The sequence below is a fragment of the Bufo gargarizans genome, chromosome 1, assembly GCF_014858855.1.
Source record: "Bufo gargarizans isolate SCDJY-AF-19 chromosome 1, ASM1485885v1, whole genome shotgun sequence".
NCBI lineage: Eukaryota > Metazoa > Chordata > Amphibia > Anura > Bufonidae > Bufo > Bufo gargarizans.
This window is the reverse complement of record NC_058080.1, coordinates 457,879,529-457,895,588: the sequence shown is the minus strand read 5'-3', so window position 1 is coordinate 457,895,588 and position 16,060 is coordinate 457,879,529. Positions and strand designations below refer to the sequence as shown.

The window sequence follows — 16,060 nt, the reverse complement described above, 5'->3', positions numbered from 1 at the left end:
AAATTAGCACAATGACAGTGCGGAGGTGGGAGCCACAGCATGAGGAGGGAACAGAGTGGCCCAATGACAGTGTGGAGGTGTCGGCAGCAGCATCAGGATGCCACAGTGGCACAATGACAGTGTGGAGTTGGCGGCAGCAGCAGGAGACCACAAAGTAGCAAAGTGACAGTGTGGAGGTGGCAGCAGTATCAGGAGACCACAGAGTGACCCGGTGACAGAGTGGGGAGGTGGGTGGCAATACGAGTACCAGCTGAAGATGGGTGAAAGAAGGAGCACATGGCATCAGATGTGTGGCAGCATCAGAATAGTAGATGAGGAAGGTAGCCAGAAGAAACCAACCAGTCTCTTTTGTCCAAGTGTTGGTGTGACACCATGGATGATCTAGTCTTATGCACCAGGCATTGGTGGGTGGAAATCCTGGCTGATCCATGCCTTATTCATCTTGACAAAAGTCAGTCTCTCCACATTTTGGGTGGACAAGCAAGTTCTCCTTGGGGTAACTATAGCCCCCGCCACACTAAACACCCGCTCTGATGCCACACTACTGGCCAGGCAGGACAGATTTTCCAAGTCAAACTCTGCCAGTTGCGACCCACAAAACCAGTTTGGCTGCCCAGTAGTCCTGCGGATCTTCAATGTGGGGCGGCAGGGTGCTGTCCAAGTATGCCACTACCTGCTGTTTCAGGTCATGCTCCAGGTCTAGCTGCCGCTGCTGGCGAGTAGTTTTTTCACTAGGCGGGTGAAGAAAGCTGCTCATCAGCAACTCTAGACTCAAGTTGCTGCTGATGGAGTTGGAACTGCTCCTAGCCCCCCACCCTGCCACAGCAGTCATGGCAGAGGAATGTGAGCAGAGGGCCCCCCCGGTCAGACCTACGAGAAGATGGACAATAGCGCAGATAGGCAGCAGCCAACTGACTACATAGGATATCTCTATAGTAGTTCAGTTTGTCCTCCCTCTCAGCGGGTGTAAAAAAGGCCCCCCATTTTGGACCGGTAGCGAGGGTCCAACAAGGTTTAGAACCAGAAGTCATCCCTCTGCCGAATGGCGACAATTCGGCTGTCACTACGCAAGCAAGCATGCATCGGGCCATTTGTGCAAGTGACTCGGAGGGACTCCCTGCCTCCATCTCCACTGCATACTGCCACGGTGTGTCTAGGTCCTCTTCCTCATCGCCCTGTAGCTCCTCCTCTCCTGTCACCTGTGTGTAAAAACCACCCATTTCACTACACATTGGAGCACAAGCAATGTCCTCCTCCTCCAGTTCAGCACCCACAGGGCTCATGTGGCCGTGAGAGCTAGGCGACAAGTCTCCAGTCCCCTGACCAGCCAGATTTACCAGCATCTGTTCCAGGACAGGAAGCAGTGGAATGACGTTTTTTGTCCCGTAGTCCTGGCGACTGACAAATAACGTGGCCTCCTCAAAGGGCCTGAGCAAACGGCAGGTGTCACGCATGAACTGACACTGGCAGACATCGAAGTTACACAGAGGAGTACTCCTGTCTGCTTGGATCATCAAGAAATAGTTTATAGCCTCTCCGTTTGTATAGTCGGTCCAACATATGGAGGGTGGAAACGTCGCATATCAGCCTATGTTGGGGGATGCCATTCTGCCGGTGCAGCTCAAGGAGGGTGTGCATGCAAAGTTTCCTGGCGATTTTTAGGATGTCTTGCAGATGGGTGGAAGACTTCAGGAACCGCTTGACAACCAGATTGAACACGTGTGCCATGCAGGGCGCATGGCTCAGCCCTCCTTGACGCAGCGCCGACACCATGGTTCAGATTTTGAGTTGTCACGGAGAAAGCCAGGATTCTATTTCTTGATGAAGGACACTGAGCAGTTCCTCCCCTGTGTGACTTTGTTCACCCAGGAAAACGAGGTGCAGAACAGCGTGATACCACCATGCCCTGCACATGTGGTATGCTGGAGGGGCACTGTGAATTGTCCCTGGAGTGGAGGCTGAGGACACAGTGGAGGATGAGGAGGCAGAGGCAGACAGTGTCGCAGGACCAATGGCGTGAGAACGTGGAGGCGGAAGCGGCGTCACCTGGCCAAGTTGCTGGTGTGGCTGTGCAAGAACCACATTCACCCAGTGGGCCGTAAAGGACATGTATTGTCCCTGACCATAATTACAGTTCCACCGACAGGCTCAAGGATTGGCCCACCTTCTGTTCTACATGTGTGTGCAGGGCTGGTAAAGCCATCTTGGCAAATAAATGACAGCTTGGGACTCTCCACCTCGGCTCGGCACAAGCCATCAGTTCTCTGAAAGGTACAGAGTCCGCCACTTGGAGAGGGAGGGACTGCAGCACGAGCAATGTCACGGTCTCTGTTATTTGCCGTGACACGTTTGCTGTGCATGCTGGTTGCTTGGGGCAGCATGTAGTTAATAGGATGAGGGTGGCATTAGGAAGTGCCCTGCTCCCTTTCCCCGGTGTTCAAGCCTAGTTGTCATTCCCGCTTCCCATCGGTGTTCTGTGTGGAGTTTGCCCCCACTCCCCACCGTGACATTATATCTCACTAGGTGGCCCTCAATAACTGGGCAAATGGAACACCCAGGACAGGAGCATAGCTCCAGCACCAACAAAGGCTGGAGGACAACTAAACGCCAGGCTACCGGCCACAGGCAATATAAGCACCTAGTGACCACACCCAGCCAGGTAGTTAACCCCACAAGCACCAAACCAGGAACGGAAACAAACCTAAGAGGAGACGTGTACACACACATGCTGCATTAACTACACGTTGCACCATGCAACAACCATGCATGGCAAACGTCACGGCAAACAACAATGAGACCGTGACACAGCTGTGACAAGCAACTTGGCCAGGAGCACATTCAGCTTCTGCATCATTGGATGAGTGCACGCATACTGTTGTCTCTTGGCAATCGCTTCGGTGATCGATTGCTGATGGAATGAATGACTAGGAGAAGGAGCATCAGGACCTGCAGATGATGGTAAGGACAGACTGCTTCCTTCGGCTGAGGTGGTGGAGCCTTGACTACCTGAAACCGGGTGCATGCAACTGGGAGATGCAGCGGCAGGCTGCATCACTACATCGGAGCCACGGTTCTCCCAGGCAGCTTTATGCTGACGCTGCATATGTTGACACAGGGCCATGGTGCCAATATTGGCACCCTGGCCACGCTTCACCTTCTGCCAACAGATTCTACATATAGCTATGTGCACCTCTTCCAGCAGCTTAACAAAAAACTGCCACACCGCCGAGTCAGTGATTTTACCCCCAACACAACGCACTGACTGACTGCTACTGCTTCCGTGAACCCATGCACCACTACTTTCCGGGCAGGTAGGCTCCTGCAAAGCTGGTGGTCTAACCTGGGAACATTTGGCTACAGACCTCCCTCTACTGCCACCCTGCTGACTCCACCGCTGCCTCACGGTCAAGCTGCCACCCTCTTCTCCCGATGATGAAGACGCCACTACATCATCCTCGAGTGCTGTCTGCACGTCACTAAAGTCCTCCTCAACGGTCTCTGGGTCAGGAGCCTCAACGCTCGCTCCCACGCCACTCTCCTCATCACTACTTGCCTGCCTACCGGAGGAAGCGACGGATGTCTCCTCCACATCTTGGCTGGCCAGTAGCTCGTCCTCGCTGTATAGTGGGGCTGAGCCCACAGCATATAATACTTCTCTGGCTGAGGGAACAGAAAAGGACAGAGGCAGGTTGAAGACAGGTGAGGGCACAGGGCCTGCTCCCGGGCCGTGCCAACTAAGGGTTGTGTCTGACGAACTGACCGACTCTTGGCTGGGGGTGTCTGATGTCACTTGGGACGAAGCGGATGACAGAGTCAACCTTTCAAGAACCACTGGGTTGCTGGTCAAGACACGACCGCTAGATGACACCTGGCGCTCAGGCCTCTCGCTGCCACGACCCCTTAACTCTGCTGTGACCTGTGCCAGAAATATTTAGGCCTCTGTCACTCCCCTGTGCAGGGCCTGGCACTTCTCTGTCTGACGTACTATTAGATCATATAAATAAATAAAAAATAAATAAAAACACCCCAAAAAAGTCAAAATTTTCTCACTTCACCAGACGGCTAATAAGCCCCTTTTTTCCCCACTAATACACACCAAAAAAAGCTGAAATTTTCTGACTGCACCACACAACGGCAAATGCTTTTTTTGTGCCACTAATACACACAAAAAAGGGCTTCAGAACATATAACTGCACAGCTGAACGGCAAATAGGCCCTTATTTTTTTCCACTTATACACAACACAAAAGGCTTTAGAACAGGGATGTTGAACCTGTGGCCCTCCAGCTGTTGCAAAACTACAACTCCCAGCATGCCTGGACAGCTTACAACTATCAGCCTACAGCAGGGCATGGTGGGAGTTGTAGTTTTACAACAGCTGGAGCGCCGCAGGTTGAGCATCCCTGCTTTAGAACATATAACTGCACCGCTGAACGGCAAATATTTTTTTTGTGCCACTAATACACGCAAAAAAGGGCTATCATTTTTGCACTTCACTAGACAACGGCTAATAAGCCCTTTTTTCCCCCCTAATACAAGCCAAAAAATGCTTTAGAACATATAACTGCACCGCACAAGGGCAAATAAGATGTAGAAATATTTCCTTGTAATAAGCCCTGTTAATGGCTGTATCAAACAGCACTTGCACCCCAATAACAAGAACGGTTTGCTGGAATTAGAGAGCTGTATAATGGCAATTTGGATCCCCAGTCAGTGCAGCAAGGTGTAATTGGATTGTTCCTATTACCCAAGCTGTAACCTCCCCTACTGAACCCTTTTCAACATAAGTGCTGTGGAATGATTCCTCTCTATCCTTTCCCTACACCTTGAATAATCTTTCCCTGAACTTGTAAAATCGTTTTTTTTAGCACAATGAAGTCTTTTCTAGCACTGTCCCTAGCCGCCTACTGACGTCTCTCCCTGAACTAAGTACTCTGGAAAATGGTAGAATCCAAGATGGCTCAGGCCATTTATAGGGCTGGGACATCACAGGGCTGGCTGGGTGGCTGCTGATTGGCTGCATGCATGGCATTATGGGCGATCCCTCGTTCCCAGATTCCTTGCTCCATGTCCTCACACGTGGAACAGCCATTGTAGAAAAAAAAATTGATTTGTTACCACGAAGCGTGAGGAAATTCGGATTCGGTGCGAATCAAATTTTTCCTGAAATTCAGATCGAATTCCACTTCGTCAACTTCGATTCGCTCATCTCTAGTAATTACCTCTGGTGGGCCAAGGAACCCCAGTCTGACAAAGTAAAAGTTATCTTGATCAATGGCATAATCAGTACATGGAAATAGCGACACTTACAAAAGGAACTGCTGTCTAGTGCATAACTTTTTGGAGCTCTGACTTTTTCCACTCAGTTTTTAAGATAAAATTAAGCTGGCTAACTACTAGACAGCATCAGTAAATGTGGGTCAGTGCTTCAATACCATTTGATAATACCTGCGGAAGAAACTGGCAGAGGTTTCCCACTTGGATGTTCAATGATGCCACCTGCTCTTCAACCATCTTTAAAGATGTACTCTTGCCGTTAACGTACCATGTTGACTGGTTATTTGATACCTGAATTTCACGGAGGATAATCAAGTTTCCAGAAGCCCTGTACCTAGAAATCCAAGAGAAAAGACAAATTATGTTTATTAAAAAAAACAGACACCGAATGATCAAGATAATACTACATTTATTCAAAGGAATTATCCCATAATCAATAAAAAAAATTAAAACCAGACATCATATAGTACATGGCAATCTCTTTCTAACAAAGCTAGAACCAGGATCCAAAGATCTGCACATTCATTGCTCTGCTAGATTTAAAATCAAACTGGCAGCTTTGCCTATCACAGCTCAGGAGGCAGTTACAGGATAGACCTGAGCATGTGCGGCCATCTCTGTGAACCAGACAAAGAACAAACAGCAGGTGGCGCTATACAGATACATACTACTGAATAACTTACTGGTTATGCTACATTTTTTATTTTTTTATTTATCAAATCTTTATTTAAGATTTCACATGCGGAAAACAATGGGTAAGACATTGTATACGAGAACAGAACAATAACAACATCCTTGATTTTGAGCAATAAGATACATAACAAAGGTTTGGACTAGGGCTGCACGATAAATCGAAAAAATAATTGAATCGCGATAATCGGCAAATGCGATATGGCGATTTGGCTGACCCGAAAATGCTGCAATTATATATAAAGGGGCCCCGCGCACATAACTGCCTTTGCGTGTAAAGTATTTTACTAGTGTGTGTGAAACAAATCTCTCTCCTATTGATAACAGGTCCGGCCTCTGTACTCACTGTCACTATGAATGCAATGCACTGCAGCGAGCTGGACAGCCGGCGCGTGACTGACGTCACTTAGTAACGCTCCTCCCACTTCAGGAAGCAGGAGCGTTACTAAGTGACGTCAGTCACGCGCCGCTCGCTGCAGTGCATTGCATTCATAGTGACAGTGAGTACAGAGGCCGGACCTGTTATCAATAGGAGAGAGATTTGTTTCACACACACTAGTAAAATACTTTACACGCAAAGGCAGTTATGTGCAGTTATTAGCAAGATGGGAAAACCCCTTTAATCGCTGCAATAGTTGAAAATCATTACCGTACATACAATCTTATCAGTGAAAGGGTTAAAGAAGGTAAAGTTTAATGCTTACAGTTCAAGTTCCACTGAACCTTTCTGGCAATTGCGCTTCACATAAAGACCAACCTGAAAAAAGAAAATAATAATTCTGCTGGCTGTAATCGCCACTCGCTCAGATATTTAAGACCAATATATTTAGTTATATGTGACTGCCATGGATGTGCGCCTTTCAGACGAAAGGGCAACAGAAAGACATACTGTAGGTGTAAAATTATTTATTTTTCTCACACACTGGCCATGTACAATAATAGCAATATCCGCTACTGCCACCTTCTGGTAGACTTTATATAATAACAAATAAAACGCCAGTCTTCTGGCATCCACTTCATTACCAGCGTGTTTAAAGGGAACCTGTCACCAGGATTTTGCGCATAGAGCTGGGGACATGGGCTGCTAGATGGCCACTAGCACATCTGCAATACCCAGTCCCCATAGCTCTCTGCGCTTTTAGGCCCCTTTCACACGGGCGAGTTTTCCGTGCGGGTGCGATGCGTGCGGTGAACGTATTGCACCCGCACTGAATCCTGACCCATTCATTTCTATGGGGCTGTGCACATGAGCGGTGATTTTCACGCATCACTTGTGCGTTGAGTGAAAATCGCAGCATGCTCTATATATTGTCCGATTTTCACGCGACGCAGGCCCCATAGAAGTGAATGGGAAGAGTGAAAATTAAATACCGGTTAAGGACCTTTGATGACGTCACTCCGGTCATCACATGGTCTTTTACCATGGTGAATCACCATGGTAAAAGATCATGTGACGTACCATGTGATGACCAGAGTGACGTCATCAAAGGTCCTTAACCGGTATTTAATGCCGCAGCTCACCCCAGGTCCTGTTCAGTGCAGAGGAGACACAAGGAGATGCCGGCTTCGCGATCAAATGGACTAAGGCGAGTTCAATTATTTTTATTTTATTTTTAACCCCTCTAGCGCTGTTTTACTATGCATTCTGTATTCAGAATGCTATTATTTTCCCTTATAACCATGTTATAAAGGGAAAATAATACAATCTTCAGAACATCAATCCCAAGCCCGAACTTCTGTGAAGAAGTTCGGGTTTGGGTACCAAACATGCGCGATTTTTCTGCCGCGAGTGCAACGCATGACAATGTTTTGCACTCGCGCGGAAAAATCGCGCATTTTCCCGCAACACACCCGGCTCTTATCCGGGCAAAAAAAACTGATGCCCGTGTGAAAGAGGCCTTATTGTGTTAAAAAACAGTTTTGATCCATATGCAAATGACCTGATATGAGTCCTGTGTCCGGAGATAAGTCAAGCAGAAAGGAGCCCAGCACCGCCCCGCGTCCTCCGAATCTCCTCCTTGCTGAGTGACGTCACAGAGCTGGAGCGCCGAAATCTCGCGATGCGTGAGCTAGCGCATGCGTAGTTCGTTCCCTGTGCTGATGCCAGTACAGGGAACGAACATGATGCCGACACTGCGCATGCATACAGGACTCATATCAGGTCATTTGCATATGGATCAAAACTGTTTAACACAATAAAAGCGCAGAGAGCTATAGGGACTGGGTATTGCAGATGTGCTAGCGGCCATCTAGCAGCCCATGTCCCCAGCTCTATGCGCAAAATCCTGGTGACAGGTTCCCTTTAACCTCTTTCCATTTTCAGTTTTAGCAGTGGGCCTATCTGCAAGTAACTAGTTAATGTCTGAGCCAACCTACATGTATTTGATAGTTTTTATCTTCGACTTTTCTTTTTTGTCATTAAATGACGAATCATATTTAAAAGAAAATATTTAAAGAAAAACTAAAATTTCTGAAAACAAATTATATATTTTTCCTTTCTTATCAATTTTTTTTCTGTTACAAAAGATTTCAAGACAAAACATTTTTACTTTTTTAAATTTTTTAAAGAAAGTTAAGAGGGAAAAAACAAGTGCATTTGTATATTCAACACACTCACTATTCGGACCCCTGTGATGTCTGATTTTGAGGTCTGATGAAAAATATATATTTTTCTTATTTTCCTCCTCTAAACCCTGCATTTTATAGTCCAATGTGTCTAAGGCTACTTTCACACTAGCGTTCGATCGGATCCGTTCTGAACGGATCCGATCATAATAATGCAGACGGAGGCTCCGTTCAGTACGGATCCGTCTGCATTATATTGGCATATAAAAGCTAAGTGTGAAAATAGCCTCGGACGGATCCGTTCAGACTTTCAATGTAAAGTCAATGGGGGACGGATCCGCTTGAAGATTGAGCCATATTGTGGCATCTTCAAACGGATCCGTCCCCATTGACTTACATTGTAAGTCTGGACGAATCCGCACGCCTCCGCACGGCCAGGCGGACACCCGAACGCTGCAAGCAGCGTTCAGCTGTCCGCCTGTCCGTGCGGAGGCGAGCGGAGCGGAGGCTGAACGCCGCCAGACTGATGCAGTCTGAGCGGATCCGCATCCATTCAGACTGCATCAGGGCTGGACGGAAGCATTCGGGTCCGCTCGTGAGCCCCTTCAAACGGAGCTCACGAGCGGACAGCCGAACGTTAGTGTGAAAGTAGCCTTATAGTCTAAAAAATACGGTATATTGTTTTTTAGTGAGCGAAAAAGGGGGGAAAATGTGTGCATGTGTGTACGTAGTCTGCTATACTGTACTATTGCTATAACTAGTAAATATAGCTACAACTTAATTTTTTTTATTGTATTTCACTTTTTAATTTTTCTATTACCGTATTTTCAGACTATAAAAGACTGGGAATGGGGGGGGGGGGAATTCACAGAGCGTCTTATAGTCTGAATGGTAATGACCTCTTCCATTATGGGCCGAGTTGCACTTAGGACATGTGACCAACGAACGTGACGTCACTGGGCCTAGGGAAATCTGAGAGAAGGCCCCGGTGTTACTGCGAGCGCCGATGCCTTCTCAAATAGCTTATCGGTGGGGGTCCTGGGTTTTTGACCCTCACCTACCCAGGGGATAGGTCATCAGTATACATTTCTCAAAAAATCCTTTAACCCTTCAGATCGCACAATCAACAGAGAGTGCGGCATCTGAGCAATTAAACGGATGGAGGGGAATCTCTCTGTCCTCCGTTTGGAGTCCCCGCAGCAAAAGCACAGGGTTCCGATCCATTAGTATGGCAGCCTGGGGCCTTGTGAAAGCTCCCAGGCCTGCCACAGTGAGCTGCCTGTTAAGTTCTGCCTGCTGCAGGGCTTAAAGGGGTTGTCTCACTTCAGTAAGTGGTATTTATCATGTACAGAAAGTTAACACAAGCCACTTACTAGTGTATGGTTATTATCGCCCCTCTTGAACTCTTTTAGTGAATTCACCATCGCCATGTAGAGAAAGTTAATACAAGCCACTTACTAATGTATTGTAATTGTCCATATTGCTTCCTTTGCTGGCTGGACTCATTTTTCCATCACATTATACACTGATCGTTTCCATGGTTACAGACCACCCTGCAATCCATCAGTGGTGGTCATGCTTGCACACTACAGGAAAAAGCACTAGCCTATGAGCGCTCCCATGGTCCCAGCCACCAGACAGGCTGACGCTTTTTCCTACTGTGTACGAGCACGACCACCACTGATGGAATGCAGGGTAGTCTGTAACCATGGAAACAAGCAGTGTATATGTGATGTAAAAATGAATCTAGCTAGCAAAGTAAGCAATATGGACAATCACAATACATTAGTAAGTGGCTTGTATTAACTTTCTCTACATGGTGATGGTGAATTCACTAAAAGAGTTCAAGATGGGCCTGGATGCATTTCTGGAGTGTAATAATATTACAGGCTATAGCTCCTAGAGATGGGTCATTGATCCAGGGAGTTATTCTGATTGCCTGATTGGAGTCAGGAAGGAATTTTTTCCCCTTAAGTGGCGAAAATTGGCTTCTACCTTACAGGGGTTTATTTGCCTTTCTCTGGATCAACTTGCAGGATAACAGGCCGAACTGGATGGACAGATGTCTTTTTTTGGCCTTATATACCATGTAACTAGAGTTGTTGCGATACCAATTTTTTTTATTCGATTTCAATACAAAAAAAAAAAAAAAAAAAAAAAAAAAGTATTGCAATACTCGATACAATGCGAAAAAAATAAACCCAAAAAGCCACGTGCATTCCGCATTTTTTCTGTTCCAGTGTTTACCGCATAGATTTTTCTCTATTTTAATAGTTTGGACTTTTCGGACGTGGCGATATGTGATATTTTTATTTATTTATTGTTTATATATTTTATATGTCATTTATACTTTATATTTTATTTATTTTTTACTTTTTATTTAAATAACTATTTCCCCCCTTAGAGGCTAGAACCTGAGATCTTTTCATCCCTGGTCCTATTCACCCTAATAGACCTCTACCAGGGTGAATAGGACTTCACACTCTCCCTGCTGCTCTGTGCTTTGTGCACAGAGCCGACTATGGCAGCCAGGACTTCAGAAGCGTCCTGGCTGCCATGGTAACCGATCGATCGGAGCCCCAGGATTACACTGCTGGGGCTCCGATCAGAACTGCCACTGTGCCACCAATGAGAGGAGGTGAGGGGACTCTGTGGTCACTGCCACCAATGATTTTAATATTGGGGGGGGGGGGGGGGGGGTAAAGGGGGGTGGGCACACTGCACCACCAATGATAATTAACCTTTAATACAGGAGGCGGGTACTGGCAGCAAATCAGTGGCAGTTAACTGCCGCTGATCGCAGCTCCCTGTCAGAGGCAGGGTGCCGGCTATGTGATTCTGCTGCCGACACCTGCCTCCTGTATTAAAAGTTAAAGACCACCTTTTGTGGGTTCGGACTCAGTTAAGTTAGCAGGCTACTTAGAGCGGCGCCGCTCCTTTCGCCCGCTGTGCCCCAGTTACAGTCTCCTGCTCCGTATGCTAATTACTACTATCAGAGCAATAGGGAGGAGACATCAGCTTCTCTAGTGGGCGTTCCTTCTCCCTGCTGTAGCGCTGTGCAATCACAGTGCAGAACATCACAGCCAATGAGAAGGCACGCCCACTAGAGAAGCTGATGTCTCCTCCCCATCGCTCCGATAGTAGTAATTAGCATACGGCGCAGGAGACTGTAACTAGGGCACAGCGGGCGAACGGAGCGGCGCCCAGGAATAATAGTAAGTGCAGGGAGATCCCTGGGCGCCGCTCTGTGTAGCCTGCTAACTTAACCAAGTCCAAACTCATAAAAAAGGTTGTCCTATCATTGGTAGCGCAGTGCGCCCACCCCTTCTCCACCCCTCCCTCCTAATTGGTGGCAGCGGCACAGGGGGGAGGGAGAGACTGCTTCCTTCTCCCCTGTGCTGCTCAGGGAACATGAGCACACTGACAGCAGCAGCGCGCTAATGTTCAGAGATACTAGACTGCGCAGCAGCGCAGGCAAGTATTGAAAAAATGGAAATCCGATACCGGGACAAAAGTATCGATTGGGTATCGAAATTTCGATACCCACAACAACCCTATATGTTACTATGTTACATGATAAATGCCACTTATTGCAGTGAGACAACCCCTTTAATAGGTAGTCTGTTAAAAATCACATAGACAGCAACAGTATTCAATAGCAGTTGCTGTAGATAGGTGGGCACTGTACTCTGCTATCATTGGCAGTCCCACAGACTTTCAATGGAGCAGTGGAACACATGAAGAAAGTGAATCTGTCATCATGATTCTGGACTATTATCTGCAGTAATACATGACTAGTACTGCACAAAAGGAGTCCGCGTTGCCATTTTTAATTTTTTCTACTGTCCCCTGTTCGTGCTCAAAGGTGCAATAAAATACATAGTTCAGACTGCTGAGTTGTCCTTACAATATATTTCAAACAGGTTTAAACGCCGACAGCAAAGGAACAAAGGTGGCATGAAAATAATAAAAAGAAGTGATGTGGACTCCTCACTCACAGTCCTACTCATGTATTACAGCAGATAATAGTCCAAGATCGCTGCTCCATTTAAACAGGGGACATGGGATGGCAGTTCTTGTTGTCAGTAGGGGTTCCAGTGGTTGGATGCCTACCAGACACTCCAATAACTTGTTGATACCATGCTTGTTAGGCCTCTTTCACACGAGCGTGACGGATTAAATCCGGATGTGTTCAGTAAGGCTCTCACCATTTTGCAAGCAAGTTCAGTCAGTTTTGTCTGCAATTGCGTTCAGTTTTTTCTGAGCGGGTGCAATGCGTTTTGATGCGTTTCTCACGCACGTGATAAAAAACGGAAGGTTTACAAACAACATCTCCTAGCAACCATTAGTGAAAAACGCATAGCATACGCACTTGCTTCCGGATGCAATGCGTTTTTCACTGAAGCCCCTTTCACTTCTATAGGGCCAGGGCTGCGTGAAAAACGCAAATAGAACATGCCGTGTTTTTAACGCAACACAGAACCGATGCGTGAGAAAAAAAAAAAAAAAAAAAAAAAAAAAAAAAAAAAAAAAGCTCATGTACACAGACCTATTGAAATGAATGGGTCAGGATTCAGTGCGGGTGCTATGTGTTCACGTCACACATTGCACCCGTGCGGAAAACTCGCTCGTGTGAAAGTGGCCTTACAGTGTTTCACAGGTCTATAAACTAACTACACATACAAGTAACCATTCAAAAATGTAAAATACCTTATCAGCTCTGCCAATAAAAGAAGGCTTCCCCGCTAGACCCAAGCAAATCGCGCAAACGATGCTCGACTTCCCTGTTCCATTGGCACCAACAATCATGTTTAAGTGAGGACCAGGAAAAACCTCACACATATCATAAGTCCTAGAAAGAAAAAACATAAGTCTTAGATAATAAAGCATTCACTTATCCATGCATTTTCACCACTATTTTGGGGTAAAATTATGGCACACACCATATGTGCTCCATAACTTGCGACTTTGTAACCTTCTCGCCTCTTCGCACTGCCCGCCAGATTTCCTATATAAGCCTATTTCTGGCGCAAGTTATAGCAGAAGTCTGGGCAGGCTCCTCGCTGGCATACACTTCCGTTTCTGGCACAAGAACTGCCAGAGAGGCGCCTAATTTATTAAGAGTCATCTGCCTTTTAGGTGCATCTCACTCCAGTGCACAGGGATCAGACTGGCATGTGGGGAGGTATAAATCTGCAGCCAAGCCCGGTATCAGATGTCATCCAGTAAGATCAGTAAACCTGCCGTTGGCACTAAATGTATAGCTCCTGCATGGAACCTAACGCCCATTTTACAAGTCCTGCAGGGGTGACATTCATGCTTCATGCCACATGCCAAATGAGAGCGATGTCACTGTTATGGCCAGTCATTAAATGCAATCAAACCGGATGCCAATGCGGGGAGACCCGGGACCTGGAGGGGTATTGATGGTGCTGGAACCTGGCAGCAGGGATCAGGTATTTATGATTACCACCACAGGTTTGGCTACGCTGGGTGGTGGTCTTAAGAAAAAGTCACTAGTTGTTGTGCCACTAAGATAAATGTATCCCGCCCAACAGATATCACGGATTAGATGCGGCTTTGCCACAGATCTCACCCTTCGATGTAAAGGAGAAAAATCCGCATCTAAAACCGCAAACAAAAAACTGACATGCTGCAGATTTGGAAATCCGCATGGCAAAAATGAATTTCCGCACTGAACAAAATCTGCAAACTGTACTTTATTGGTACTGTACTATGCCGTGGTTTTTCTGCAGTAAACTGCCAATCTGATACTGATGACCTATCCTGAGGATAGGACATCAATATAGGAACCTGGCCAACCCCTTTAAGGGATGGAAAAAACAGTTGCAAATCATTCACATGGGGGAGATTTCTCAACATTGGTGCAAAGGAAATATGGCTTAGGTGCCCGCAGCAGCCAATCAGATTCTTCCTTTTATTTCCCAAAGCTCAAAGAAATGAAAGATGGAATCTGATTGGTTGCTATGGGCAACTAAAGTTTTCCTTTGCACCAGTTTTAATAAATCTACTCCCATGGGGGGGGGGGGGTTTCCACGGAAAAGGCTGTGGATTTCACTCTCTCCATTGCTAAGGCTGAAATCAGTGGTGGAGAACTGCAACTTAAATTTGTGCTATGGATTTTTATTTATGCAGGGGTGGATGATATTCCTTAAAGGGGTTGCCCAGGTTCAGAGCTGAACCCGGACACATCCCCATCTTCACCCCCAGCCTCCCCGATATGAGCATCGGAGCATTTCTTGTTCCGATGCTCTCCTTTGCCCCGTGCTGAATCGCGCAGGGCAAAGGCATATTTTGAGTATCCAGTGATGTACCGGGCTCTCCATGGGGACTGTTAGGCAGAGGCTTCTGCCTAGCAGTGAGCCCGGTGACGTCACCGGCAGCTTAAACGGCTAGGGCAGCGCTAAAGCCCATCCATCTGAGCCGGAGACGTCACCAGGATTACTACCTAGTAGTGCTAAAAACTTAAAACAAACAGCCCTTGCCCTCCGCGATTCAGCGCAGGGCAAGGGACAGCATCAGAGCATGAGATGCTCCGATGCTCATCGGGGGGGCCAGAGGGGTGAAGATGGGGATATGTCCAGGTTCGGCTCTGAACCCGGACAGCCCCTTTAAAATCTCATTCCCTTTGCTGGTAGTGTTCAACTGCAAACCCATGTCATATCCACATGTGAGTGTACCCTGCAGAGATTTTCCTCAGGATAGGCGATAATTGCCTGATTGCTGGGGACCCCCAACGACCGTGAGAATGGGGGTCCTGTGTCCCCCATCTAAATGGCGCGGAGGCCAGGTATGCGCATCATTCTACTCTACCAGACTGACACAGGCGAGTCCGTTATTTCATAAAGCTGAATGAAGCAGCAACGCGCTGGCCTGACTGCCACTCTATTCACAGGACATAGCACCCCTATTCCTGCCATCGTTGGAGCCCCAGTGTCATGTGCACAGTCCACACTGTCAAAAACCAGTACACAGCAGCAGACATGAGCCCTATGGCAACCCTAACAGTCTATTCACAGGGCAAAATAGAAGAATTCTCTGTGACTGCGTCATTCATTACAATGGAGACTACAGGTCTCTGCTGCAGAAACAACCCCATTCTGCTGTATGGAGAGGACTTTCAGTCATAACAATTTCCCCCAACAAATCTGTCACATGTGAACTCATCCCAAGGATGGAGACCAATGGGATAAGACCGCCACAGTCTGCGGTCATGCACAGGCGTGCTGTAACATCACATAGAAGTGCAGGGCACCTACAGGAAATTCTCCATCTTAATCCTGATGATGGCGCCCTCGACATATTGGTTATAGTGCTCCCGCCGCCCGGGCAGCATCGTACTGCAGTCCGCCTTCCTCTTCCCGAGCGGAGTCGCCATGGTCACCCGGTAGCGGCAGCCTGTCTTCTACACACAGGAAGGACTTTCCAGACGTCACCATCACGTGACTGAGGTCGAGTCTCCACCCCTGGCAGAAAGAGATACAGTACAGTGCGGAGGCCACCAGGAC

General features: G+C 47.2%; 1 protein-coding gene across 2 annotated transcripts in view; it reads right to left on the bottom strand.

Moving 5' to 3' along the window:
- SMC5 (structural maintenance of chromosomes 5) overlaps nucleotides 1–15,972 on the bottom strand; it is a 152,843-nt gene extending 136,871 nt beyond the window's left edge. For both annotated transcript variants that reach the window (XM_044272871.1, XM_044272877.1), the window contains exons 1-4: nucleotides 15,812–15,972; nucleotides 13,242–13,383; nucleotides 6,671–6,723; nucleotides 5,448–5,610 (exon numbers count right to left, since the gene is read on the bottom strand). In XM_044272871.1, coding sequence (XP_044128806.1) covers nucleotides 5,448–5,610; nucleotides 6,671–6,723; nucleotides 13,242–13,383; nucleotides 15,812–15,930 — 477 coding nt within the window. In that variant the 5' untranslated portion in view covers nucleotides 15,931–15,972. The remainder of the gene's footprint in view (nucleotides 1–5,447; nucleotides 5,611–6,670; nucleotides 6,724–13,241; nucleotides 13,384–15,811) is intronic.
- Between the last annotated feature and the right edge of the window lie 88 nt (nucleotides 15,973–16,060).